This window comes from Engystomops pustulosus, chromosome 1 (assembly GCF_040894005.1).
Source record: "Engystomops pustulosus chromosome 1, aEngPut4.maternal, whole genome shotgun sequence".
Lineage (NCBI taxonomy): Eukaryota > Metazoa > Chordata > Amphibia > Anura > Leptodactylidae > Engystomops > Engystomops pustulosus.
In genome coordinates, this window is record NC_092411.1 from 83621759 (window position 1) to 83649205 (window position 27447).

Sequence of the window (27447 nt, forward strand, 5' to 3'; positions counted from 1 at the left end):
CCGCTCACTAAGAAGAGCTGGCTCTTCTGGCTCCTGGACGGGTCTCTTTTACATGTATAATAGGGATCCACAGGCCAGTCAGTCACCCCATTCCACACCCCTTTTTTATCCCAATTGTATCGGGTTAAAGGGGGCGTGGTGATCCGGTTAGTGGAGGGGTTAAGTGAGCCATCGGCTGGCTCCTGTCACTCACAAAAAAGAGCCATTCCCAAATGACACATCACTAATCTACACTATCGGCTCTGTGCAGATAAGCTATAAACTCTTAGTGCTCACATAGCACAGGCTATATACTTCAAGTAAGTGGTTTACTTGGATTTGTTCCACTTACCGTACATACTCGTGTATAAGCCGAGTTTTGCAGCACAAATATATGCAGCTGGATATATACTAAAGGGGGCTGGCTGGCTGTATACTTAAGAGGGCTGGCTGTATAATACTGGGGGCTGGCTATATACTACTGGAGACTGACTGGCTATATACTACTGGGGGCTGGTAGGCTATATACTACAGGGGGCTGGCAGGCTATATACTACAGGGGGCTGGCAGGCTATATACTACAGGGGGCTGGCAGGCTATATACTACAGGGGGCCGGTAGGCTATATACTACAGGGACTGGCAGGCTATATACTACAGGGACTGGCAGGCTATATAATACAGGGGGCTGGCTGGCTATATAATACAGGGGGATGGCTATATACTACAAGGGGCTAACAGGCTTTATACTACAGGGAACTTTCTGGCTATATACTTTTAGTTTTTGGTGGTAAAATTAGGAGCCTCGGGTTATACTCGGGTTGGCTTATACTTAAGTATATACGGGTATTACATGTTATGGAAGCTGCCAGGCTGTCACCATATACATCCTGTATGTGAACTGCGCAGTGTTCAGTTAATTTACTTGTGGTAAACTAAATGGATTTAATGCTAAATAATTTTGAGAGAGAACACAAGGTATCATGGGATCTGTGGCCAAGCTAACTGGCCTCAACTTGAGGGCATAGACTGGCAAACATTAGTCTCCGCCACTTCACCTCTGGTGAGAAAGATTTTTGTCAAACACTTACAGAACAGAAAATGCCATAACTTTGGAAAGAAAAGGACAAGCAGCACAAAGTAGACATCGTTCTGTTTGTTTTCAATGGGGAAATTGCATATAATCATTTGAAAAAATCACTTTAACTTTACAGTAACACTTTAATCTTTAATTAAGGGTTAACTTAAGTCTCAGAGAAGGTGTTTTCTTCCACCAGTATTGATGAGCAGTTACTTACTGGTGGGTACACTGACAAAAGCGTGAGATTTTGGTAGCTGCTGTAAGGTAATGGTCGGTGAGCAAACACACCTGAGATGACTCTCCTATCCCCCTGTAGTCACTGGAAAGTACCTTGGTCAAGCCATCATAAATAGATCAATGATAAGACTAGTGACCAGCTACAGTGGTCATGCAATGTAAAAGTGAGATGTCATATCTTCCAATCCATGAAGGACAGGAGAAGCGAAAAGGCAGACTGCCAGCGTTTGAACAGCTGAATATTTCAAAGATCATAATTCTTATTATTTTATACAATTTCCTGCAATTAACATTTCACCACCCCAGATATATCAAACTCCACATACCATAATGTAGGGGCTTGCATACTAATTCAGGGGCACTTTGAATTTTGCTCCCAGCCCCCAACGTTCCCGAGATATGAACCCCGGTCTCTGACTGTTCAATGCCCAGGATCGTCATAGAGGAGGTGGTGCAGCACGGTTGGGGGCGTGAGTATACTAAACTTCTCTGACACCGCCCACAGCTGATTGAATGGTGTCACGTTCCGCATGAACTGTGAACGTGCAGAGTAGTCTTGTTATACTAATGCTAGTGGACCACTCTGCCTGCTGCGCGCTCCCGGCATCATTACTCTGCACTGTGATCTATTTGTTCTATGTGCCGAGCAAAGGAGCTGCATGCACCCGGCCTGCTGAGCTATCACAAAATTCAAAGTGCCCCTCATTCAGTATGCAAGCCCCTACATCATGGTATGTGGAGTCTGATATATTTGGGTTGGTAATAGGTCCTTTTGGATAAAATCTACCAGCACCTGTAAGAAAAAAAATACACTGAAAATACTCACCTATTCTCCTCTTCATCTTGATCCCGGCGGCGGTCTTCACTAATCTTGACATGTTGCGATCACCTAAAAAAGAGACTTATAACAATCGGAGCGCAGGGACGCGATGTCCGGTGCTCAGGGCTCCTAATTATTCATGCCCCTGCATGACGTCACATCCCTCTTCAGCAAGGGAGAGGGATGGATCTACTACGCCGGAGGTGTGAATTCTCACCTATAGCGTGATGTCACCTCCCTCTTCCAGCATGGGGGAGGGAGGCGCGAGAGGTAATCCCACTGTGTCAAGATTAGTGAAGACCACTGTCGGGATCAAGATAAAGAGGAGCATATGTAAGTACTTTCAGTGTATTTTTCCTTAACGGTACTGGTAGATTTTCTTTAAATCAATATTTTAAAAACAGCTTTAAGTTATTACTTATGTTTCATTTTCTTCCTCTAGTCTTGTGCAATTCCAGATCTCTAAGCAAACTGTACCAAAAGCTAGCACAGGAAACAATGAACTTGTAGGTGTCTGTTTTTTTTATCTAGAAATATGTATATGTATATTATAATGTATATTATAAATAATATATATTTTTATGAATTTGCAACTAAAAGGCAAAATGGGCAGTTTTTCTAATCTTTTATTTGTGGTTCTTGTATTTTTATTTAAACCAAAAAAAGTAACAAAGAGAATTTGCTTGCCAAAGTCATAAGAAGATTAAGAAAATGGAATGTTAATTCTCTAACTCCGGCCATATAAGGTATAACAAGAATGCTTGTAAATCATGGCTTATGACAATAAATAACCTAACTTGATTTACATGTAAATAATCTTAAAGGAAATCTATCATCTGTAGTTCCAGAGGTAGATATCACGTTTGGATAATCCGTGGACATATTTTATAATGTCTTAGCAAGCTGCAGATAGTGTAATCAACTATATTGTGTCTTTATTCAAATTACCTTCAGAGGCAACTTGGGGCCTTGGGGGGTTAAGGTTACTCCATGCCCTGATTGACACCTGCAATGCTGCCACCTATGTGTCCATGCTGACTGCAGCACAGACCGTACAAGCGCAGTGGCTGCAGCCAGGGACCAGGAACATGCACAGAAGCTCCCTCTGGCCTGAAAACCCTAGCTGAAACCACTGGCTTGCGTGGTCGGTGCCGTCGTATTCACAGTCGGCATGGACACGTAGGGGGCAGCATTGCAGAGGCTACTCAGGGTCTGGAGTAGGCATAGCCCCTGGAGTTCACAGAGGTTACTCCACGCCCAAGTAGCCTCTGAAGGTAATCTGTATAAAGACACAATAAAGTTTATTACACTATTGGCAGCTTGCTAAGAAATTATAAAATATGTCCACGGATGATCCACACATCTAGCTCTGGAACTATTGAAAAAAGTAGTTTCCAGACAGTAGATTTCCTTTAAATGTAATAATGCTATAATAATTTAAAAAAAGAAAATATACTAAATTATGTATGCAAAGGTATTATGTATTAAAATGTAAGTCGGCACAACTTAATGTTACATCTATGTGACAGGTACACTGCATGTTAATAAGAAAAAAAGAAGAACATTTTTCATGCACACCTTTACAGTATTTTATGGATTTGAAATCAAACCCTTGATTCTTCTATGTGAAAATGGCCTTAGGGGTCCTGACAATATATCTGGATATATGAGCCATTGCAAAGGGCCTTGGCTTCATGATAAATGCTTAGCATATTTAGGGCTTATGTACAAAACTGGAGCACATTTACAACAGGGAAAATAAGTGCAGAGTCAGTAAAGAATTTAGACAAATAAGATGTTGCTCCCAATGAACATATCCATTGCCAGACAATAAATCTATGACATCCATATGTCCAAATATGTGCAATAAATAGGGGTCATCCCCTTAATTTACAACAAAACCCATCCAATATTTATTTCCAAAACATTGTAACTACCTGGATTTCCTTGGCACAAGTCTGTTGACTCAGGGTTAACTCTCGGTCGTGCATTTCTTCCACAAGTCCCTGAAGCTGATCGTTCTCTTCCATTATAGTGCTAAGCTGCTGCTCCAGCTCCCGCTTCCGATCAGAAAGCATCTTTATCTGGAAATCACAAATTACTGGCGTCTGGTAAACAAGATAGAAGCTGCGCAGCCTAATGTTAATCAGAAATGAAGAGACTAACGTTTCTGGAATTTATGTGATGCCTACCTAGAAGGGGGAGGTAAAGAATGTGAGCCGAACCAGGGACCAGAAGCAAAGCAGTCGTGTGGGAGTTTTCAGGAATGTCAGGAGATAGAGTACAGTGTAAACCTCACCCCATGTTTAACTCTTTACCTTGACCCCATACACATAAGGGGGGGATGGAGTTGCCCAACTGTGATTTCCAGTTTAGTAAACATTTTTCTATATACCTATGTCAGATGGTTCCCCTTTACCGTTTCATAAAAGGTTTCATGTGACAGATGTAAAATCTCTGGCATAGCAAAAAAAACTGCTGAAAAGTTACTCAATTGATCAGAATTTTTTTTTTTGGCACAAAACAACTAGATATCTGATAATATTAAACCTAGACCCAAGTATCCGAGGGGCTCCTGTCCCACTTCAATACAATCTAGTATATTATATGGTGGTGAATTCTATTACAGATGTTTGATTAGAGCTCTGGACTTTCCAGTAAAGGCTATATTTGTGAATGAAACCTAAGAATCATAGCAAAAATTGTTCCTACACTGAAAGTTACTAGCTAAGGCCACATAAACAAAATCCCTGACGTACAGGCAGTCCCCGGGTTATGTACAAGATCGGTTCTGTAGGTTTTTGTAGATCATTGTAGCCCAAGGCTAGTAAATTAGTACAGTAAATTACCAACATCCAGAGGTCTGTTTGTAACTAGGGGTCATCTGTAAGTCAAGTGTTCTTAAGAAGGGGATTTGGGCTGCAATATATTTGTAAAAGAAAGCCAGCTTAAGAATAAGTTATGTTAAATGATAGGATAATCTATGCATGATTTTTCTTTTTGGTGGTCTATTTGCTAAAGATGTCTGTAAGGGAATTTCTGCATAGAACCTCTGGTGGGGAGACGCAGGTATAAATGTTAGACGCAGGTTTAAATGTTATGCTCTCTATTGGCTCTTTCCATTTTCTATATTTTCCATATCGCCTTCCAGCTTCTCATGTTAAACATATAACACATTTTTAGACTTTAATATGATACCTTCCGGACTTCATAAGAGTTGGTGGATTATCAAGTAATCTGTATTATCAGGCATTAAAAGAATATAAAACTTGAGGAGGATGTGTAACCACTTGTGCCAATTCATAAATTCTGACACAATTGTAACATTTATTCAGTGTTAGCACATAAAATGGTAAAAGGGCTGTCTACTGTAAGGGTGGTGGTCCAGAATGTGACCCCTCCCATGTGACAGTAGAGAGCATAATCATGATCTCACAACTCAACGGGAGCTAGTCTAAAGCTGATCAATGATCATGTGTAATTTTATTTACTGTAACATAAAGCATCTTTTTATTATATTTGGACAACTTCTTTAAGAGTAAAGTTTACAAATAGTGGGCTGCACTGATGATGAAACTTTCTGGGTCTTTGCAGGACTGATGTAATGAGAAGTAATGAGATGCTTGCAAATGTTAAAAAGATTTCACAATGCAACAAGTGACTTGCTGAGCATCTAGTATCATTGTCTTATGTGGTTAAATCCAGGAAGCAGTAAGTTGACTTCATCTGCACAGCCATAACCTTTACATATCAAAGAACAGACTGTGAAAGTGACTATAAGCTAATATGACAGGAGCAAGATATGGATGATTCTTCTGGGGAAAAAAAAACATTGTGCGGTACAGCATTATCAAAGATAACATGAAGCCTTTCATGTGTTTCATAATATATCTAAAAAAGAATGATAAATTCTAAGCAAAAATAAATGATAAGAGTACGCAATGTACGGTCAGGACTACTGCATGCAGACAATGACTCACAGATACACATGACAGGTTGTCTCATGCACTCAAGACCCGGGAAGGATTAGGTACTTACTTCTAGGATCTGCTGCTCCGCACCAGGCAAAAAAAAGAAAGGAAAACGGGATTGAATGGAAGAGAGAGGAAGGAGTAGTGACAAAGACTGAGGAACATAATCTATTCCAGGTTAGGCCAGGCATACTATATAGATTTGTTCCAAGGTTACATTGGTTTACATAACATAATACAAAAGGATAGACGCATGTGCTTGTAGCCAGTAGGGATCACTGTACAGGACAAAAGGAGCATCCATCCATGCAATATCATACTTGCTGACTGAACTACGTGACACTCAGATCAATGACAACATTTTAGAATTCTGAAGACTCCCTGTTTGTTTCACATGTGACCACAAAGTTCAGCGTTTGGCTACAGTGGTTACAAGGATGTCACTGCTCAACATATATCAAAGAAGGACCAGCAGTGGTCAAGGAATAGCAGGGAATCAGATGATGGAAAAGATAGGGTCCAGTGCAGCTAAACTGAGCTGTTCTGCAATCCCGAGAGGTAAATCAACAGCAGCTCTCAAACTTAGCAGCTAAAAGGTTGTTCCTTCTCCCTTGATGAACTCATCTATTAATATTTGTAATAAAGTAGAGTAATGCAGATACAGGTTATTTATCTGTTGGACAGAGTGTGTAGCGGGAAGGAATCTGTGAATGTGTGCAATGTATATATATATTTATATATCTTTATGCAATGTGTGTATATATGCATGTGTATGAATATATAATATAGTTGTATTATACATGTGCATACTATACAAATGTGTGGCACAGTGTATGTATGTGTGTAATATAGCAGTACTATGCATAGGTGTGGTAAAAAAGCACCAATTATGCTTGTCATATAGCACTACTATGTATGTATTATTACTAAATTAAAGCATGTAGCAGCCATTACCATTGAGTATATACACAATTTCATTTACGCACTAAATCACCTAGATAACACCAATATACAGCTACAATATACATTATGCCCCTTTGTTGCATCTGAATTCACACCAAGATTCCTGCTGCTGACCTATACCACTGAGACGGGGCACTACCGGCAGATGTGATGTGTGTATTATACACACACACATACATATATATATATATATATATATATATATATATATATATATATATATATATATACCCTCCTATAGCAGCCATATAAAGAAAGCCTAATGGTGAGAACTGGAGCCCAACCCTCAAAGAGGCATCAAGGACGGGCAAGTACGGCTTGTTTTGTTATAGCAATGACAATGATTTTTAGGCCTCCATTTACTGAATTAAAGCCGATGAGATCCATATTTCTGATTATTTTCCTTCACAGATGTGTATTTATGACAGTAAACCTGCATTAGGATGCTACAGTCAATACATAGGGTACTTTGTGCACAGTAAAGGATTACAATAAATCTCAATGTCAATATAAGTCGGCTTTCAGTGCAAAATCTCAAATCAGATCTCAAATTTCCTCTTACTAAGATCATTAAAGGAGGTTTCTAGGATTTTAATAGTAGATTGGTGGTGTTCTGACCCTGAGCACCCACACTGACTTATCACACATTATACAGGTCTGAAGCTGTACCTTGTAAACAGAATTTTCAATATATACTTTTCCATCCGACATATTAATCCTCAATTCTATAAACAAAATGCAACAATTCTTTCACGTGGTAAATACAGGGCTATGGCACTATTAAAATTTATCGGTTTATATATACTGGGGGTTATCATAGTGAGGTCTCTTTGTTGTTTCTTTTTTGGTTCATTTATTTTGTCCTTATCACAAGGGATTTTTGCTATGTTAAATTAGTTCAATCTCATGTTTGGTTTTATTTTTAAGTTGGTGCAAGTCCTCCGTTCAAAGAGCAGCAATTTGCAACTTTTCCCTCCTTCCATGAAAGAAACTTGCAAACGCCAAGGTTTTGCTGGTATAGGCAAATCAAACAAGCACATCTGGCCTTCTTAGATAAATAGGATAACATCCCAAAAGGTGCAATGAATAAGAAAAACTTAAAAAGCATTTTGACCCCCACTGAGTCACTTTGCAAAAATAAATTCAATTTTGGGGGACACTACAACAGGAGACTGCTTCATCAAAACTCACATGAAAAATATGAAAAACCTATAATACCTTATTGCTGAGTTATGTTAAATCATAGCCATTTTATACATTTATGTCAGCTTTCTTATGGTAAGCAAGTATATTAAAAGTCAGTAGCTGGCTATCATAGCCTGTGGAGGTAAGTACTATCATGCTTTTTCTAGAAGTCATGGAAATACCTGCACATCACTGAACTGGACATGCATTAGATATTCATATGATTTCCACCAAAACCCTCTTAATGTATGTAGGCAGGGGCGTAACTACAGTGGTAGCAGCCGCTATGGGGCCCACAGTCTCAGGGGGCCCCGTCATCCTACCTGAGATACTAAAGAGTGGAGGATGTGCACCATTATATACATATTATGCAGCACATTGTACAGCATAACATGTATATAACATATATGTGATGTATATATGCTCTATATGTGTGTATAAATGTGTCATTATAACTTGCATGTGTGAGTATTCAAATATGTATATTTCTTTAGTGAGAAGGGGGCCCCATGAAGGAGCCTGCTTTGGGGCCTTGCTTCTCCTAGTTACGCCACTGTATGTAGGTGTAACCACAGAGAACTAGTGTATGGAAACATAGAAGTATAAAAACTACAGGGATTGGTTGCATGGCATATAATTGGGTGACAATGCATGCGTGGGTTGTAATGGTGTTCTCACTGGTTGTCTCCTGGATCTCCTGGCTTTGGATTTTAATGGATCAGCTTCTAGCAGTGCATAATGGAAGGCAAAACAGCTTGATAATCATAAATTACATAAGAACATATAAAGCAGCTGAAGGATGTAGGCCCTAAATAGAGGTAAATGCCCTAAATAGAGGTAAAAACATTGAGATTATCACGGTGCTGTTCCCTAACTCTGTATTAATGGTCCATTGAAGAAGACAAACATTTGAGCTCTATGGAGAAACCAGCAAACTCAATCAAGTTCCAGTTATGTTTTAACTCAATAACTCTCTGGTATGGAGTGTCTTAGTAACCAGCTGTGTTTCTGGGAAGCCCTACTCTCAACACTATTGTATAATATATTGAGTTATGTCATACACTCACCTCTGCTAGTAGACTTTCCAACCGTGAAATATGTTGGCTTGTAGACATACTTTTCTCCCGAAATTCATCTTGAAGAACAGTGACCTGTAGTGACAGCTGCTTCTCCATTTCCGTAGCCTAAACATAAAATGGGATATGCGACAGAATATAAAATATATATAATACGATGTTAACGTGATTCAAATACGTGAAACTGAATAAAAGTCAACTTCCTGGAGGGCACATTACAATGAATGCATTAAAATCATCCGGATTATAAAAATTGATCTCTAAAAATCTGCAACTATTTTATGAACTTTTATGAATTGGACAAAAAAATACCCCATATATAACCTTACATACCACTATATATTCAGATCCTAAAATACAAAACACCTGATCCCTTAGTAAAAAAAACATTTATGTAAAACCCTGGGCTCCTATGAACACTATGGTCAGCTAAATTTGATTTGCATTTGCTTTCCATTAAGTGGTTGAATAATGTGAAGCACAGGTAACATTGGGTTATAAAACATGACCTTGTATTTTTCCACCACAGCCATTAGAAACAGAGTGGATCTAATAGTAAAAGACTGGAATACTCAGACGCTGGGCGGAAAGATTATATTACTAAGAATACAGATGTACAAGTAACAGGTCCAGTAATAATCTTTATATGGCGCCAACATATTCCACAGCAGCTTACATATCATAGGCTACATACAGGGCTGCCATCATGGGGGTCCAGTGGGACTGTGTTGAGCCCCCCCCCCCCCGGTTTACAACCAAAAGGGAGGCCCGATGAACTCACACAATACCCACACAAAACCCCCCGCTACTCCTGCCCCGCGGTTCCTATGGTGTGAAGGCTTACAGGCAAGACTTGGTGAGCATGTTTTCTTTTTACTGTGCTGCGGGAGCTGTCTGTGGATTGGGGGAGGCTGGAGCTACTGACCAGAATACAAGACTATACCCATATGTACCCATGGAAATCCATGGGTATACCCATGGAAAGGAGACTATACATGTGAACTATGTTTTACACAGTTTCTCTTCAGTTGAAGATGGCAGCCTGAAGAGGGTACATTAGCGCATAGCTTTTGGATCTTGTAGGACTGTCCAATCCTTCAAAGATCTTAATCTGTCATTCACTCTAGAGATCTTCTTGCTCCATCTTGCATTTATTATGTGTATTGTACTAGTTTAACCTCTTTGTACAAGTTAACTTGCATATATGTTTAGAGTATTCTGTGTCACTCAATGGGTTTACCGACCTGTCACTGGGTGCCCGTCTTCTTACATTAAAAATAAATTGAAGAATAACTGGATGGAAATCAGTCATTGTTATTGGTTCCAGCATATAAATGGCTGTTTCCAGTTTGATCATAACAGTATAAAAACATTCACTTGCTGCCAATACGTTAAACCATTCTTGGAAATAATTTCGTAATTTCGTCTGGATCTTTCCCAGTCTCCAGGTTTGTTGTGAAGTAGGATAATGAGTCATTCTACCAATTTTGCCAACTGTAATAATATTAGAATCTACAAACATCTAGAAAAATCAATAACTCTTTAACTGAGCAAATTTACATACATCATCTCATGTTTATCTGCATCGTTTCAGTGCTATGGATTTTATTAAAAAAGCTGATTGTCTCATCAGTGGACAAAACAACTACTTTTTCATCTGAAACTAAAAATTTTGTGAAAACATGATAAACCATATATACAAAAAATATATACAAGGGGGCAAGGGGGCTGATGGCTATATACTATTTTGCAGGGACTGGCTATATATTGGGGGGCTGCTGGCTATATACTGGCCAAAGATTTTGGGGCATTAAAAGCATAACACCAGAACACCAGAACGGGCAGAAGGGTTATCCTGTTCCCTATTAGCCCTCCATCCCAGTCTGTGATCCTGCACAACTTTCTGTGCCCCTTTTTTTGCAACTTAGTTTGCACATTGGAATCCTTCGCTCCTTTACAGCCCCTATTCTCCTGATACTAAACTGTTTGAAAAAATAAAGGGAACACTGAAATGACACATCCTAGATCTGAATGAATATACAGAACAAAGTATTCAATGTCAAAGTTGCATGCACTGACAACGAAATTTACCAAAAAATTATAAATGGAAATAAAATTTATTAAACCAATGGAAGGTCTGGATTTGGAGTCACAGAAAAATTTAAGTGGAAAAACACACTACAGACAGATCCAACTTTGATGTAATGTCCGTAAAACAAGATATAATGAGGCTCAGTATTGTATGTGGCCTCCACGTGCCTGTATGACCTCCCTACAAAGCTTAGGCTTGCTCATGATGAGGTTGCCGATGGTCTCCGAAGGGACCTCTTCTAAGACCTGGACTAAAGCATCCGCCAACTCCTGAACACTCTGTGGTGGATGTAGCGAGACATGATGTCCCAGATGTACTCAATAAGATTCAGGTCTGGGGAACGAGCGGGCGAGTCCGTATCTTCAATGCTTTCATCTTGCAGGAACTACTGACACACTCCAGCCACATGAGGTCTAGCATTGTCCTGCATTAGGAAGAACCCAGGGCCAACTATGCCAGCATATGGTCTTACAAAGGCTCTGAGGATCTCATCTCAGTACCTAATGTCAGTCGGGCTACCTCTGGCGAGCATTTGGCTGTGCGGCTCTCCAAAGAAGTACCACCCCATACCATTACTGACCCACTGCCAAACCGGTCATGCTGAAGGATGTTGCAGGCAACAGATCATTCTCCACAATGTCTCCAGACTCTGTCATGTCTGTCACATATGCTCAGTATGAACCTGCTTTCATCTGTGAAGAGCACAGGGCGCCAGTGGCACATTAGCAAATCCTGGTGTTCTCTGGCAAATGCCAAGCATCTAATTGAACATTTTGTACTAGGTAATGGGATTTAACTTTAAGTGGTTTTATAAATGTTAAGGGGTAGGTGTTCCCAGAAAATGATCTAGTTAGCCAAGTTTTTTTATTTTAAAAGAAATCTGCCATCAAAATCAAGCATGGCTTCACAGGCTGTTACACGGTTTCCCCCTTCCTCTTTTGTCATTTACCCCCTTACTCTGCCTGATGCAATCCCACACAGTGTAATGGAGGTGCTCTGGTAATGGTCCGACAGAGCCCTTCTGACTCATTAGCATAATTTTAACAGTTGATTTTAAAAAGAAGGAGGCCATGGTTAATATAAGAAGATAACCACAGTGAAGGTGCCTGGATCTCTGGGCAGGTGTCCCTAGTTTATCTTGCTAATGTAGATTTCCTTTAAGTATATATTTTTTTTTAACTTTCCATGTCACTTTATAGTAGACTGGATTCTAATTCTGCAGTCACATCATTTACATTACAGATTACAATAGAAGATAACACCTTTATACAAAACACATTCATTGCATTCACTTCTGACAATAAATTATATCACGATTTATATACACTTCCTATTTGCACAGAAAACACTCCAAAGATCTAAGTTAGTGATCTCCAGACTATTGATCCCTATGACCATGAGACTGAAGCACTCCAGATCTTACTACAGCAGAGACCAGAGGAGATCCCATTGTCATGTACGGAACATAAAAACAACCTACTATCAATAAATAAAAACTGATTTGAAAGATATATATATATATATATATATATATTTGACTGGTATTTGAAAAATGAAATCAGGAAATGTGTCAACTTAATCTGAATAACTTTTTCTTTCAACTCTCCAGTAGCTGAGTGCTGCCCACTATCAGGCTAAAGTTGTGTAATTCTCCTTTAAGTTGCTAAGGGTTTTGGCATCTAGAATTGTTACCAGAACATGAATGATTATACATAGGATGTACAATCGTTACTGCGGTAGCACAAAACCCCAGGTCCTGATTAAAAAAAGTAATTCCATCTCAATGCATTCAATCTAACAGTTTTATTTACATGGTGAGTGATGTCTGAGTAATATTTCTGATGTCACAGGCACGTTGAGACTAAACTCAGGAGAACAGCAATAAAATCACGTCTCTATGGTAACATCACTAGACTGTGACAGTATAATATGGTGTAACCTAGCAACTGGGATGAAGATTTCCTCATCCCTTAAAGTCAAACAAGTCAGTTTAGTGGACTTTACGTGTTTGAGTTAAACAAATTCAAATCTAGTAACATTACATTCAGATAACTTATAATGACAAGATGCTGTGTGTTATCTTGTCGTGGCTTCAGTGGCAGAAACAGAATTGGAACCGTGGCAGGTGCCAGACTGAATTCATACTAGATCAAAAGTGCAGCACAGATCCAAAAACCCTTCAACAAATACAGTGGGGGGCATTTATTATTTTTGCAGCTAGTTCTTCATTTTGGCGCCCAATTTTAGTGGCGGTTCACAGTGATGTTATATTGTGGCGCACAGCCACATCGCATCGTAAGAAGAACAAATGTGCATCAAATTATAAACCACATTCAGGAAGGGGTTTAGAAGTTGGTAGACTTGCTTTTTGTTGGTCTAAGGCTACATTCACACTGATGTGTGCCTGCCGTACCGTAACACGGCGGGCACACGGCGGCGCCGGGGAGAGGAGGAGGGGGTGAGCGCTACTGCACAGAGTAACATGGGATACGGCGCTATATTCTGAGGTACGGAACCGTGCTCCCATAGCCATCTATGGGGGGACGTATATACGCTGTATATATTTCGGACATGTACAAGTCCCCCAGACGGCAGTGTGAATGCAGCCTTATTATTTGCTTGATAAATGTGTTGGGAAATGAGAAGTGCAAGAAAAGTGTCTGAATTGAAGAGCTGCATCCAAATTGAGTAACCAAAAAAAAAGCCATTAGTGTTGTAAAAGAAAATAATTGTAGCGCTGAAAAATTTGTCAGAAAGTAAATAATAAATACCCCTACCACCAGTGTCTATAATTGGTATTGCAATTTCTGCCCGGCGCATACAGCTGTGTGCGGGAGAGGAGGAGGTGGTGACCCCTCTCCTCTCCATAGAGAAAAGGGCCGCACACATGGGGAAAGATAGAGCATGCTCTATCTTTTACCCGTGTGTGGTACGGAACGGTGCCACACTGGTGCCGGGCCGCCATTGCCGTTTATAGGGACGTATATGCGGCTGCATATACTTCCCCTAGACGGCCATGAGAATGTACCCTTAGTGTGTATGTTTGCTAAAGGAATCCACAGCATTATATTTACGATTGCAAACTTTTGCACAGTTGCTTCCTGTGACTGTGGGGAGTGGAAATTTTCAAATAAAAAAAAAAAATGTTTTAAGGGTACATTCACATGAATGTATAAATGCACCATTTTCAGCAAGATATTGGTCCCCATTGACATGTATTGCGCCGGTCACTGTGCTGTGAGCACACATTTTCTCACCGCACCATGACAGTGAACAGTGAAATGTAGGTCATGTCCTATATTTGCTGAAGCGTGCTGAATTGTGAATTTACCCTAAGTGAGACATTTTCTTGTGGAAGAGGGGAATGAAGGACTTGAGAGAGATGTTGGCTGTGTGTGACCTGATGAAGAGAATTCAACTCCCTAATTTCCCCCTCCCTCATGCTGTAGGTACGGCCGTGGACGAGACTTATGAATATGCTGGAATCCACACAGATGAGACTCACATTGGGTGATTTGTATACATGGTGAGATAACTTTAGGAACAGTATGTGAAAGTTTATAGGCACTAGGAGGAACAATTGAAATATGGTTGCACTGTTTTCTAATAGTTTTTAGAAATATGGTTTATTTAGGGGGGAATAAATTTACTGACAGTGTATACAAGTGTATACAAATTCTGTGGCATTTTATATACTGTCAGACAATAATGCCCCATTCTATTTTGTTATAGCTAAGAGCAGTTATTTACTATCCTGGGTACTGCCAAGAACTATATCTACGAGTTTATTTCTCGTAGTTTATTGACCGTGCTGCAGAAGTGTTCTGTTTGGCCAGTCCATAATCTGAGTCCACCGGTGAAAGGAACAAATTATTACATGCTTTCTAAAACTTTATGTCCTACCTGAATATCTCTGACATGTGTGACATGATATTCACCTGGTTTACTACTCTTCTCTCATTGCCGTTTCTGTTATGTGAAATATTTTTGTTTAAATGAAACCATCAAAAACCCTTCATGATGAACCAGGGATACTTGCTCATAGATCCAAGCACTGCGTCTGTGGTGACCTTATATATGTTATCCATGGCCTCCTTCCTTCTGAAATCTACTTTTATAACAAAGATAATGAGACTGAATGGCTCCTGGGGGTGTTTACAAAGCCTCTCTGTGCTGTAGCTTCAGAGGCTGTTACACTGTCTCATCCTCCCCTCTGCTTCGTCTACAATACAGTAGCGAGTCTGCAGCACAGAGGGGCTCTGGTAACACGCCAAGAACCCTTTAGGCTCATTATCATAATTATAAAAGTTGATTTTAGAAGGAAGGAGATCATGGATAAGAAATATAAGATCACCACAGTTTATCATGATGATTTTTTTACCCCTCATGCAAAATAACCCCCCTAAACTAAATATATTTTCATAAACTGCCATTAGAGAGCATTGCCTCTATCCATTCATTGTCCCTCTACATGCCTGTAAACCTAAGCAATGAGGTCCTAAAGCTGTATGCAAATGACCTGTGAAATGTCCAATGAAGTATTAGCATATTCAAGCTGTCCACCTTATTCATGAGTGGGAGGCACAGCCACACCCCCAGTGCATGACTGACAGCCTGTATAATGGAGTGAGGCTGTATAATGATGTGCTTCCTGGTGCTGATGGCCACGCCCCCTGCAGCCTGTGTGTGCATGTGTGTGTGTGTGTGTATAGGAGAGCTACAGCAGCTCCAGGCAGCCATGTTACAGCAGAACATGTCAGATTCATGTGTAGCTGATGTCTGTGTCTCTCACCTGTATATTAGGAGGATGCAGCATGTCAGCAGATGACATACACACACTAGCCATGCTTTACTATACATTACACACAGACATGAGCAGGGGGAGGAGAGGGGAGGGGTAACAGGGGTGACATCACTGCCTCTGACCATGTGACCAGCCTCATTTACATGATAAAAAATAGATGATTTTACAATGAATAATGTATGAAATAACTAGATAAAGGCTGGGATGGGATCCATGTGAGCTGCTCCAACAGGTAGTAGTGACAGGACAAGTGACACAGACCTGAGGACAGGTGTCCTTTAAAAAAATAAATATTTCAAAAAAGTACACATATAACTTTCATAGCACATATGCACTTTTTCATGGTGAGCTTTCAGTACCTGGAAATAAGACTGCACTGCTCATTACTGACCTTGTGCATTCCCCAACCTACTACTCGAGTACCTTGCTATAATCTTTGACTATGACTAAGGTCTCCTGACTTCACATTCTAAACCGCTGCTATGTAATCATGAATGGAGATAAAATAACTCATGGGAAAGCCGCCTTATCACCAGCAGTCAACAGTCAAGTCTCTACATTGGTCATATGTACAGCCCTGGCTATAAATACACAGTTTCAGAGTTTTTTCACATCATTTGAACCACATCTTTTGCTGAAAAACCATAAGGCTTCAGACTGTGGACCAGGCTTTACACTTTACTCAGCAGCATGATGTGAACATGCATGCAAAATCACCCTTACCTTAAAAATACCCTATTGCCTAGCCTAGGGATACTATCAACAACCGCTAAATTAGTTAAATTACCTTAGACTAAGGCTACATTCACACTGCCACATATACGTCCCCCATAGATGGCAATGGGGGCACGGGGCCCTACGGGAGCGGTACAGTGCAGCACACATGCGGCAACCTACCACTCCGTACCCTGTGAAAAGATAGGACATGTCCTATCTTTACACGACATACAACGCTGTGCTCCATGTATCCCTATGGAGAGGGGCAGGGGTGAGCAGCACTCACCTCCTCCTTCTCTCCCCGCGCACTGCCGTCTGCTTGCTGTGCTACGGCACGGCAGGCAACGACTGTGTGAATCCAGCCTAACAGAGAGGTTAAAGGAAATCTACCATCAAGCATGATAAACCAGGGACACTTACTCATAGATCCAGGCACTGCGGCTCTAGTAATCTTGGTATGCAACTCCCTGCATACTACTTCAAAATGGGGAGGGGGATGGCCTCAGTAGCAATAAGGAGAGGTACAGGGAAAGCAGGAAGCCTACCTGGGCACCTTGAACTGCAGAAGTTGTGTGTTGTAGGTCTCCCACCGACACTGAGCTGATAGCTGATGGATGCATATCTGCGGGGTGCGGGAGGGAGAGGGCGTTGTATCCTTTGAATGTTGCCTCCGACCAGCTAACCTGATGGTTGCGTATCAGTGGGTGTGGTTTAGAAAAAGTTTGCTGGAATGTGGTGGCTGACTGCAACAGGTTGATTAAATCGGGCACCAGGCTCCTTTTATATCACATGAAAGGAGCCTGGGGCCCGATTTAATCTGCAGGCATCCAGGCCCTTCGGCTGCTGGTCCAGTGAATCAGGCAAATGGAAGGGAGCTCCTGTGAGGGCGAAGGTGGAGGCTTGCGTTCCTGGGGTAGCTTCTGTTGAAAGGGTATGCAGGCCGTGGGCCTCTGTCAGTTCTCCAGATCAGGGCTTCACCAGTGTAGTAGGTCTCAATGGACTGTAGGCCATCCTGGCTCACATAGGGCTCGGAATCGGCAGGGGATGATTGCAGCAGGGATCTACCCTGGGACTATTGATGTCTCATGGGAGCAGATTCACCCCCAGGGAAAAGAAACCGTGGATGTCACCACCACCATCCACGGCCTGAAATTGAAACCCGGGCTTCCGGGACCTACGTAGGCCGCACTAGGACGCAATCGGCAAAAACTGTAAAAAAAACCCTCCTGGGGCACAGGTAACCCCTCTATAGTGCACTCAGGGGTGCATGGAGGTTTGGAAGGCCCCAAAATAAGTTGGGATGGTACTGGATTCAGTGGTCTAAGGCCTATAAATGAGTGATTTTAATTACCATTAAACTCTTTGATATCCAAAACCACAAGAGATTACTATTTCATCTTTAACCCAACAAGGCACGCATTTGGGAACATACTGTATTGTCGGGTGGTCCCGAAATGTTGCTGGAAGCTCTAATTTATCTGAACACTGTGTGCAATAACTTTCTGTATATAACTGTTTACAGGATATATTGTCTTATTGTACATCAGGTCACTGGCCAAAAAGAGCATATCTTCATTATTTCCATAAACCACTGTATTGCTTTTAAACACTTTTTAAATTTTTATATTCGAAGCAGCTTCGGCGCACAGTGGTACGCGCTCGCCGAGCGCTTGTGGTGAGCTGTAGTATCCCTTTTTTCTTTTTTCTAACAGAGAATTTGGGACCTACTTTAACTTAAAAACATTAACTAAGTCATTAGATACACACTGTATAGAAGAGAGTTTTATCATCACTCCCATCACAGTCCGGAATAACTTTTACCTATTCTTAAGCAGATTGTATACCTATTGGCAGCTAATAAACAATTTTTCAGGCAAAATATATATACATATATTTAAAACTGCTAATAAATACTGTCCTTCTCTACAGGCCCAACCTTGCATTGGTCCCTACCGGTCTCTATTTGCAGGAAATGCCTGAAGATGCCCTCTATGCAAATTGCTTGCTGAGGTGGGTCACTGTTGCGGCTGGAAAATATTAGACATTTGCCTGGATAGCATCCATTAGTCTGTTCAGAGAAACTTCAGTGTATATTGTGTGTTAATTGTTATCTCCCTACCCCCACAAAACAAATATGTAAAAATTTGTGCAGGAAAATACATATTTGGCTGAATTCAGAAGAGATCATTGCCATATTCATGGTATGTAGTGAGTGTACTAAAGCACAACACACTATGATAGCTACCTAGAAGGAAAAGGTATCATGAAAGTCAGATACAAGGTGACTTCTCGCTCTCTCGGTCTTGATAATGTTGCAAGGTCGCTTTACAGGAAGCAATATACTCAGATCAAAAGAATTACAAGACCTGAAGACAATAACTACTGTACAGATGCAAAGCGGATTTATCCACAGAACTGTGATCAATTCTCCATGTGTCAGCAATAGTTCATAAAAAGTTTATTTGTTCATAGGGTTCTCACAACTATCTTAAATTTTGCCCCAAGGAATACATTTGGAAGAGTATGCACTCAAATAATGCTTCCTCAAATCATATACAGATGGAGGGGAGCAGCAGTGAAGCTAAAAGGGATTAAAGCTGATAACCCCTTAAATACTGACCTAACTGAACATTCTATACGACAAATGGACTTCAAGCGATTGAACACTTCAATCCACGTATATAGTGCTGCACAGTGTACTTTTACAATGCCTCTTTTCTTCTAATAAACATACGATCAGACTCTGGCCCTATGGTTATGTTCATACGTCTGATTAAAGTGCCTGCTCAGGAGATCCTCTTAGACAGCAGCCTTAGGTCAGGTTGAGAGCAGCTTTCTAGCTATAAATAGACAGTCTCCAAACACAGAAAGGAGGCCTATTATCCTTGTTTACAAAAACATAATCTCATTTCCGATATGTGCATATGCGATTGACCAAACCGTCTAACAATATTAGTATCTGAGGCACAACAAATATTTTCTACAGTTACATTTATTGGGAACTGCAGCCAATGCATTTATGTAACTCAGATTCTACATAACTTTATGTAATAATCTAAGGAATAGACTCCACACACATAATGGGCCACATTTATCAAAAGTGGTGCAAACTGCCTGTGGAGTGTGCAGAGTGTGCCAGATTCATCAAAACTGGGGGATGGTCTTCATGAATCTGGCACCCCCTGCACTGCTCTGGAAGAGTGCACCATTTTGTTTTTGGTGCACTTTGTTCATGCTGCAGAATTGTAGCTCTAGTCAGAAATAAATATATGACTCAAGCAAGCACTATCATGCCCCTTCAGACACAAAACTGGCACAGACACTTTATAAATACATGTGCAAGCAGTGTAAGGTCAGACAAAAAAACGGGTGCAAATACTTAAATAAATGTGGGCCAATATGTTAAAAGAGACCACTTTCTACAATTTCACACTTTAATTAAAAAAAAAAGTTTCACATCTTTGCAGATCCTTTGTTTTACAATTGTTGCATTTAATTTAATTTATTTCAGCAATTTTTTTTTCTGCCATTTCATTTCTTGTTTTAGGTGATATTGTTAGACATATGACTGAACAACTTATATCTAAGAGAGTACCTGTTTCTACAATGTCACCATGTAATAGGATCCAGCATAGTCCTAAATCTCAATAGTCAATAAAATGAACCTTTCACTCCAAGAGACCTTTCCATTTACTATTTGTTAGTGTATTGCACTTACCAGTGACTGTAAGCCTGTGTTCAGTGTATTTTGAAGTTGTAGCAAGTTATACAGAGCTATTAAAGGGGTTGTCCCACGAGGCCCTATCCACAGCTCTACAGCGCGGCCATCTGCTCCATTAATCTCCAGGAGCGATGAGGGGTCTGACTGAAGTACCTGGGACCCCATCGGACCCCTCGTTCTCTTGATCTGTGAGGGTCTCATCACTGAGGCCCCCCATGGATCAGCAAAGTCATATGCAAGTCCAGAGAAGAATACGTTTTTGCCTGAGATGATTGACATTTTGTCTAAGATGCTTGATGGGGAGCCCACCGTAGGAGCCATAAGAACTTATTGACATGGAAGTTCCCCCAAAAGATGGATATTGAGTTATTGTGTGCAGCTCCCTGTGAAGTGTTAGGTAGGCTTGTACTGCACACTACAATGGGCCAGACTCATCTATAAATCAACAAATATAGTGTGTTAGTATGCCCTGTGCACTGCCAAGGGGATGTCTGGGAATACACATAAGAACACAAACATCGGCCTTGTGAATAAATTCGAAAGGGGACACTCACCCTATTAAGTTGTTCTAAAAGTCTTTGGTTCTGTTCTGACAGTTCTTGGACAGCTGAGGATTTCTCACGATCGGCTTCTCTCAGATGCACTTGTTGCTTCTCCAGCTCTTCCTGTAGTTGCTTCACATCACTCTCCAGCTCAGACACTCGTCCTTCCCACTCTCCTTCCCGATTCTCAAACCTCCTTTTCAATTCATGCTTTTCTTGCTCCAAATGCTGAGAACGGAAATACATTACAATCATCTTAACTGGTAACATTAGAGCTAATAACATTCGCTTTATACAATGGCAAGAGTTACACCTGAGATCTGTGCAGCAAAGAGCAATATCATCCCGAACACCCATGTCTACATGACTAGTTAGAACATATGAAGGTCATGGGGGAGAACATTTCACCACGAGGTATCCACTGCAAAGTATATGACAAATCCCAAGGGACTGCCATGGCTGCTCTTCAGTGTGATAAAACACATTGTACAAATTATATATTGTATTTATACATATTTCTGCTTGTATGGATCATGGTCTGAAGCTACAACACGCACATGTATTTATTCTCAGTATAGAAGAGCATAAGGGAAACGGTGAATGGTAAACTGTTGTTATCTCCGTTCCCAGAGACCTGCACATATGGAAAGATCCTTCCATCACGCTACCATTATCTATGGGAACTGATAGCAATGGAAGACCTGCCGTTTATCAGTATCTGAATTCTATTATGCGTAAGTGCATAATGGAAACCAGTAAAAGAGCTGCGAACTGCACCTTATTGTGTAGCCACTAAACCCAGGCAAAAAAAACTAGGGAAAGGCTTGGGAAAATTCCTTCAACCAATTATTCCACGCCACTGGATTCTGGATGGAGTACAAATCTGTTAACTAGCTCTGAACTAGACTGAATCCACAGCATTGACCCATTTTATGTTATAAAAGAGCACTGCCAATCTACCAGCTGTGTGACTGGCATCCCCTGAGCCCAATAAGAAGGGTACATAATGTATAGAGTTCCCACCTATGACCAAACATGGTGTGGGGGCAGTCAATTCTCTCTTTTCTCAATTGCTCAGTACTCTCATTAAAAATCTAATAGCTGTTCTCCAGTGAGTGGGGGAAGGAAGGGTTATCTATATTGAACAGTAATTTCCTACTTCTAATTGAATGACCTTATTTATTACTAGAAACGATCGAATAACATAACAGTGAGAAAATGCTGAGCTGCCCCTATGCGATAGATCTATTCTGGTTGTAAATGGAACATCTCCAAGGCCGGGTTCACACGGTTTCTATAGATGGCTCCAATCCATGTACACTATTCCCTAACATTTTCAGGATCGATGATTACTATCACCGGAAAGGAACATTCTTCTAAACGCCTGCAGAAAACTGAAGGTCCCATAACTGTATCCACTTTAGATAGTATTTAGTCATAGTATCAATTCCAACCTTTAAGAATTAAACAAATGTGTTTTCCCTATAACCTGGGATATTTTTGCTCTCCAGGAAGGCATCCAGGCCTCTCTTAGTTATTAGTTTGAAGCAATGCATCAGAGTAGGTAAAATGTCTCAGCTCCTTATAACTACAGTATGCAGCTTATCCCACTGGAAACCTATAGTCTTAACAGATCCCTTTAAAAGAGAAATTAAAACAGCACTAATACAAAGCATGTTCAGCAGGGCAGGGAGGTCCCTACAGTAGGTACAGAAAGTATTCTGTTAAGATAAAAAAAAAGCTAATTTTTTTGCTCATTGATGTACGAGGGCGGTTCAATAAGTACCCGTGTTTGAAGACAGAGGGCGTTCCTGAGGGAAGTTGCTGTTATCATCGTGTGCTGCCATCTATCAAATGACGCCAAAACAAATTGCAGACTGATTGATAGGTTAGTTTGGATTTGGCTGCCATTTGAGTAAGACGTGTTTTGTGATTTTTGCGCTAAGAAAGAGCAATTTCGGTTGATAATTTGCTTTTTGTTTTTGGATGGGAAAAAATGTGAGGAGATAAAAGCAAAGAAGGATTCTGTTTATGGGGACACTTCGCCATGTATGACCACAGATAGATATTGGTTCAACGAATTTAAACTTGGGCGAACATCCATTTTTGATGAGGAGCGACCAGGACGCCCGGCAAAAAGTCCAGAGGCCGTAGGTGTGTCGACCGGAACGGCAATTAATATTTTACACAATAAGTTGGCCCGATGGGTCCCGCGATTGCTCATGGTGGACAAAAAGCGGATGTAGCCGTTATCTTCGAAGCAGTGTTTGGAGCAATTTAAGTGAAATCCGAAAGAGTTTTTGCGTCGAGTTGTCACCATTGATGAAACCTGGATTCATCATTACACACCATAAACTAAGCCACAATCAAAACAATGGATTTCTCCTGGTGAATGTGCTCCAAAGATGGCGAAGACGGTCCCATCGTCTGGAAAGGTCATGGCGACCATTTTTTGGGATGCGAACGGCGTCATCCTCATTTTTTACTAAAGTGAGTTATTGGACCGCTTCGAAAAAAAAGACACCGCCGCATTTGGAAAAAAAAGGTGCCGTTTCAACACGATAACGCACCAGCACATTCATCTGGACTCACCCGATCTGTCTCCATGCAACTTTTCCTTGTTCCCGGACATGAATAAATGGCTCGCAGGAAAAACTTTAGCCCAAACGAGGAAGTCATCGCTGAGACAGACACGTATTTTGAAGAGTTTGACAAATCCTATTTTTTGGAGGGGTTAAAAAAATGGAAGGAACGTTGGGAGAAGTATATCTTTCTAAAAGGGGACTGTTGAATAAATAGAATAAAAATATATATATATATATTTTTTTTAAATGGTGTCTTCATTTCTAACAAGGGTATTTATTGAGCCGTCCTCATACACTCTGCAACTGAAATCTTGTTTAATAAATTAGCAAAAGAACTTTTGATCTTACCAATTGGCTGCAATGAAACAAAGAGTAAAAAATTTAAATGGGGTCTGAATACTTTCCATACACACTGCATGTATCTTTTGCATAGGAAAAAAATCACCTACATGGAACTCATGTACACACCATGCATGCAGTTCACATCGCATACACTGAGGGCACATATACCATATACCCAATATCATGACATGTCCTCAACCAAACACAGCAGTTTATGTCAAGAAACAATGCTTATAGTACATACTGCCACTGTACGTATTTAACATATAGACAACACACACATCTAAAATGAACTGACTACACATACACATTTCTCTTATACATGTGCAAAATTCTGTGACATTGCACATTTAGTACAGGAAGAAATGACTCGCAAAGCACAATCACACATACCACATATACAGCACATGTACTAGCCATACAGTGCACTACTCACATGTATAACACACAACTATAGCACACATGCCATACATACAGGTATACCACACATCTCATTCATGTACACATAAGTAAAGGATACTGTATATCTCATAAATGTACACACAAGTACAGCAAACGTCTCATACGTGTTCACACAGGAATAGGACACATTATATATGTACCCGGCAGTGTAGAATACATCTCATACATGCACACACAGCCATATACATATCGTGCAGGTATATACATATCACACAGGTATATGATACATGTACATGCAGGTATATACATATCACACAGGCATATACATATCGCGCAGATATATGATACATGTACACGCAGGTATATACATCTCACACAGGTATATGATACGTGTACACGCAGGTATATACATCTCATACGATACATATGAGGCAGGTGTATACACATCACACAGGTATACAATACATATGAGGCAGGTGTACACACATCGCACAGGTATATGATACATATGAGGCAGGTGTACACATATCACACAGGTATATAGACATCTCATACAATACAGATGAGGCAGGTGTACACACATCACACAGGTATATGATACATATGAGGCAGGTGTACACATATCACACAGGTATATAGACATCTCATACAATACAGATGAGGCAGGTGTACACATATCACACAGGTATATGATACATATGGGGCAGGTATGTACATATCACACAGGTATATAGACATCTCATACGATACATGAGGCAGGTGTACACATATCACACAGGTATATAGAAATCTCATACAATACAGATGAGGCAGGTATATACATATCACACAGGAATACGATACATATGAGGCAGGTGTACACATATCACACAGGTATACGATACATATGAGGCAGGTGTACACATATCACACAGGTATATAGACATCTCATACAATACAGATGAGGCAGGTGTATACATATCACACAGGAATACGATACATATGGCAGGTGTACACATATTACACAGGTATACGATACATATGAGGCTGGTGTACACATATCACACAGGTATATAGACATCTCATACGATACATGAGGCAGGTGTACACATATCACACAGGTATACGATACATATGAGGCAGGTGTATACATATCACACAGGTATACGATACAGATGAGGCAGGTGTATACATATCACACAGGTATACGATACATATGAGGCAGGTGTATACATATCACACAGGTATACGATACATATGAGGCAGGTGTATACATATCACACAGATATATAGACATCTCATACAATACAGATGAGGCAGGTGTACACATATCACACAGGTATACGATACATATGAGGCAGGTGTATACATATCACACAGGTATACGATACATATGAGGCAGGTGTACACATATCACACAGGTTTATAGACATCTCATACAATACAGATGAGGCAGGTGTATACATATCACACAGGTATACGATACATATGAGGCAGGTGTACACACATCACACAGGTATACGATACATATGAGGCAGGTATGTACATATCACACAGGTATATAGACATCTCATACAATACAGATGAGGCAGGTGTATACATATCACACAGGTATACAATACATATGAGGCTGGTGTACACATATCACACAGGTATATAGACATCTCATACGATACATGAGGCAGGTGTACACATATCACACAGGTATATAGACATCTCATACAATACAGATGAGGCAGGTGTACACATATTACACAGGTATACGATACATATGAGGCAGGTGTATACATATCACACAGGTATACGATACATATGAGGCAGGTGTACACATATCACACAGGTTTATAGACATCTCATACAATACAGATGAGGCAGGTGTACACACATCACACAGGTATACGATACATATGAGGCAGGTATGTACATATCACACAGGTATATAGACATCTCATACAATACAGATGAGGCAGGTGTATACATATCACACAGGTATACGATACAGATGAGGCAGGTGTATACATATCACACAGGTATACGATACATATGAGGCAGGTGTATACATATCACACAGGTATACGATACATATGAGGCAGGTGTATACATATCACACAGATATATAGACATCTCATACAATACAGATGAGGCAGGTGTACACATATCACACAGGTATACGATACATATGAGGCAGGTGTATACATATCACACAGGTATACGATACATATGAGGCAGGTGTACACATATCACACAGGTTTATAGACATCTCATACAATACAGATGAGGCAGGTGTATACATATCACACAGGTATACGATACATATAAGGCAGGTGTATACATATCACACAGGTATACGATACATATGAGGCAGGTGTACACACATCACACAGGTATACGATACATATGAGGCAGGTATGTACATATCACACAGGTATATAGACATCTCATACAATACAGATGAGGCAGGTGTATACATATCACACAGGTATACGATACATATGAGGCTGGTGTACACATATCACACAGGTATATAGACATCTCATACGATACATGAGGCAGGTGTACACATATCACACAGGTATACGATACATATGAGGCAGGTGTATACATATCACACAGGTATACGATACATATGAGGCAGGTGTACACATATCACACAGGTTTATAGACATCTCATACAATACAGATGAGGCAGGTGTACACACATCACACAGGTATACGATACATATGAGGCAGGTGTACACATATCACACAGGTATATAGACATCTCATACAATACAGATGAGGCAGGTGTATACATATCACACAGGTATACGATACATATGAGGCTGGTGTACACATATCACACAGGTATATAGACATCTCATACGATACATGAGGCAGGTGTACACATATCACACAGGTATACGATACATATGAGGCAGGTGTATACATATCACACAGGTATACGATACATATG

At 40.4% G+C, this 27447-nt stretch overlaps 1 protein-coding gene across 2 annotated transcripts in view; it reads right to left on the reverse strand.

Annotated features, from left to right (window-relative positions):
* Positions 1-27447, reverse strand: part of BICDL1 (BICD family like cargo adaptor 1) — a 44620-nt gene that overhangs the window by 14086 nt on the left and 3087 nt on the right. For both annotated transcript variants that reach the window (XR_011854876.1, XM_072146382.1), the window contains exons 2-4: positions 21199-21414; positions 9302-9418; positions 4053-4199 (exon numbers count right to left, since the gene is read on the reverse strand). Coding sequence is in view for 1 of the 2 variants with exons in the window: in XM_072146382.1 (XP_072002483.1) it covers positions 4053-4199; positions 9302-9418; positions 21199-21414 (480 nt within the window). In the remaining variant the exon portion in view is untranslated. The remainder of the gene's footprint in view (positions 1-4052; positions 4200-9301; positions 9419-21198; positions 21415-27447) is intronic.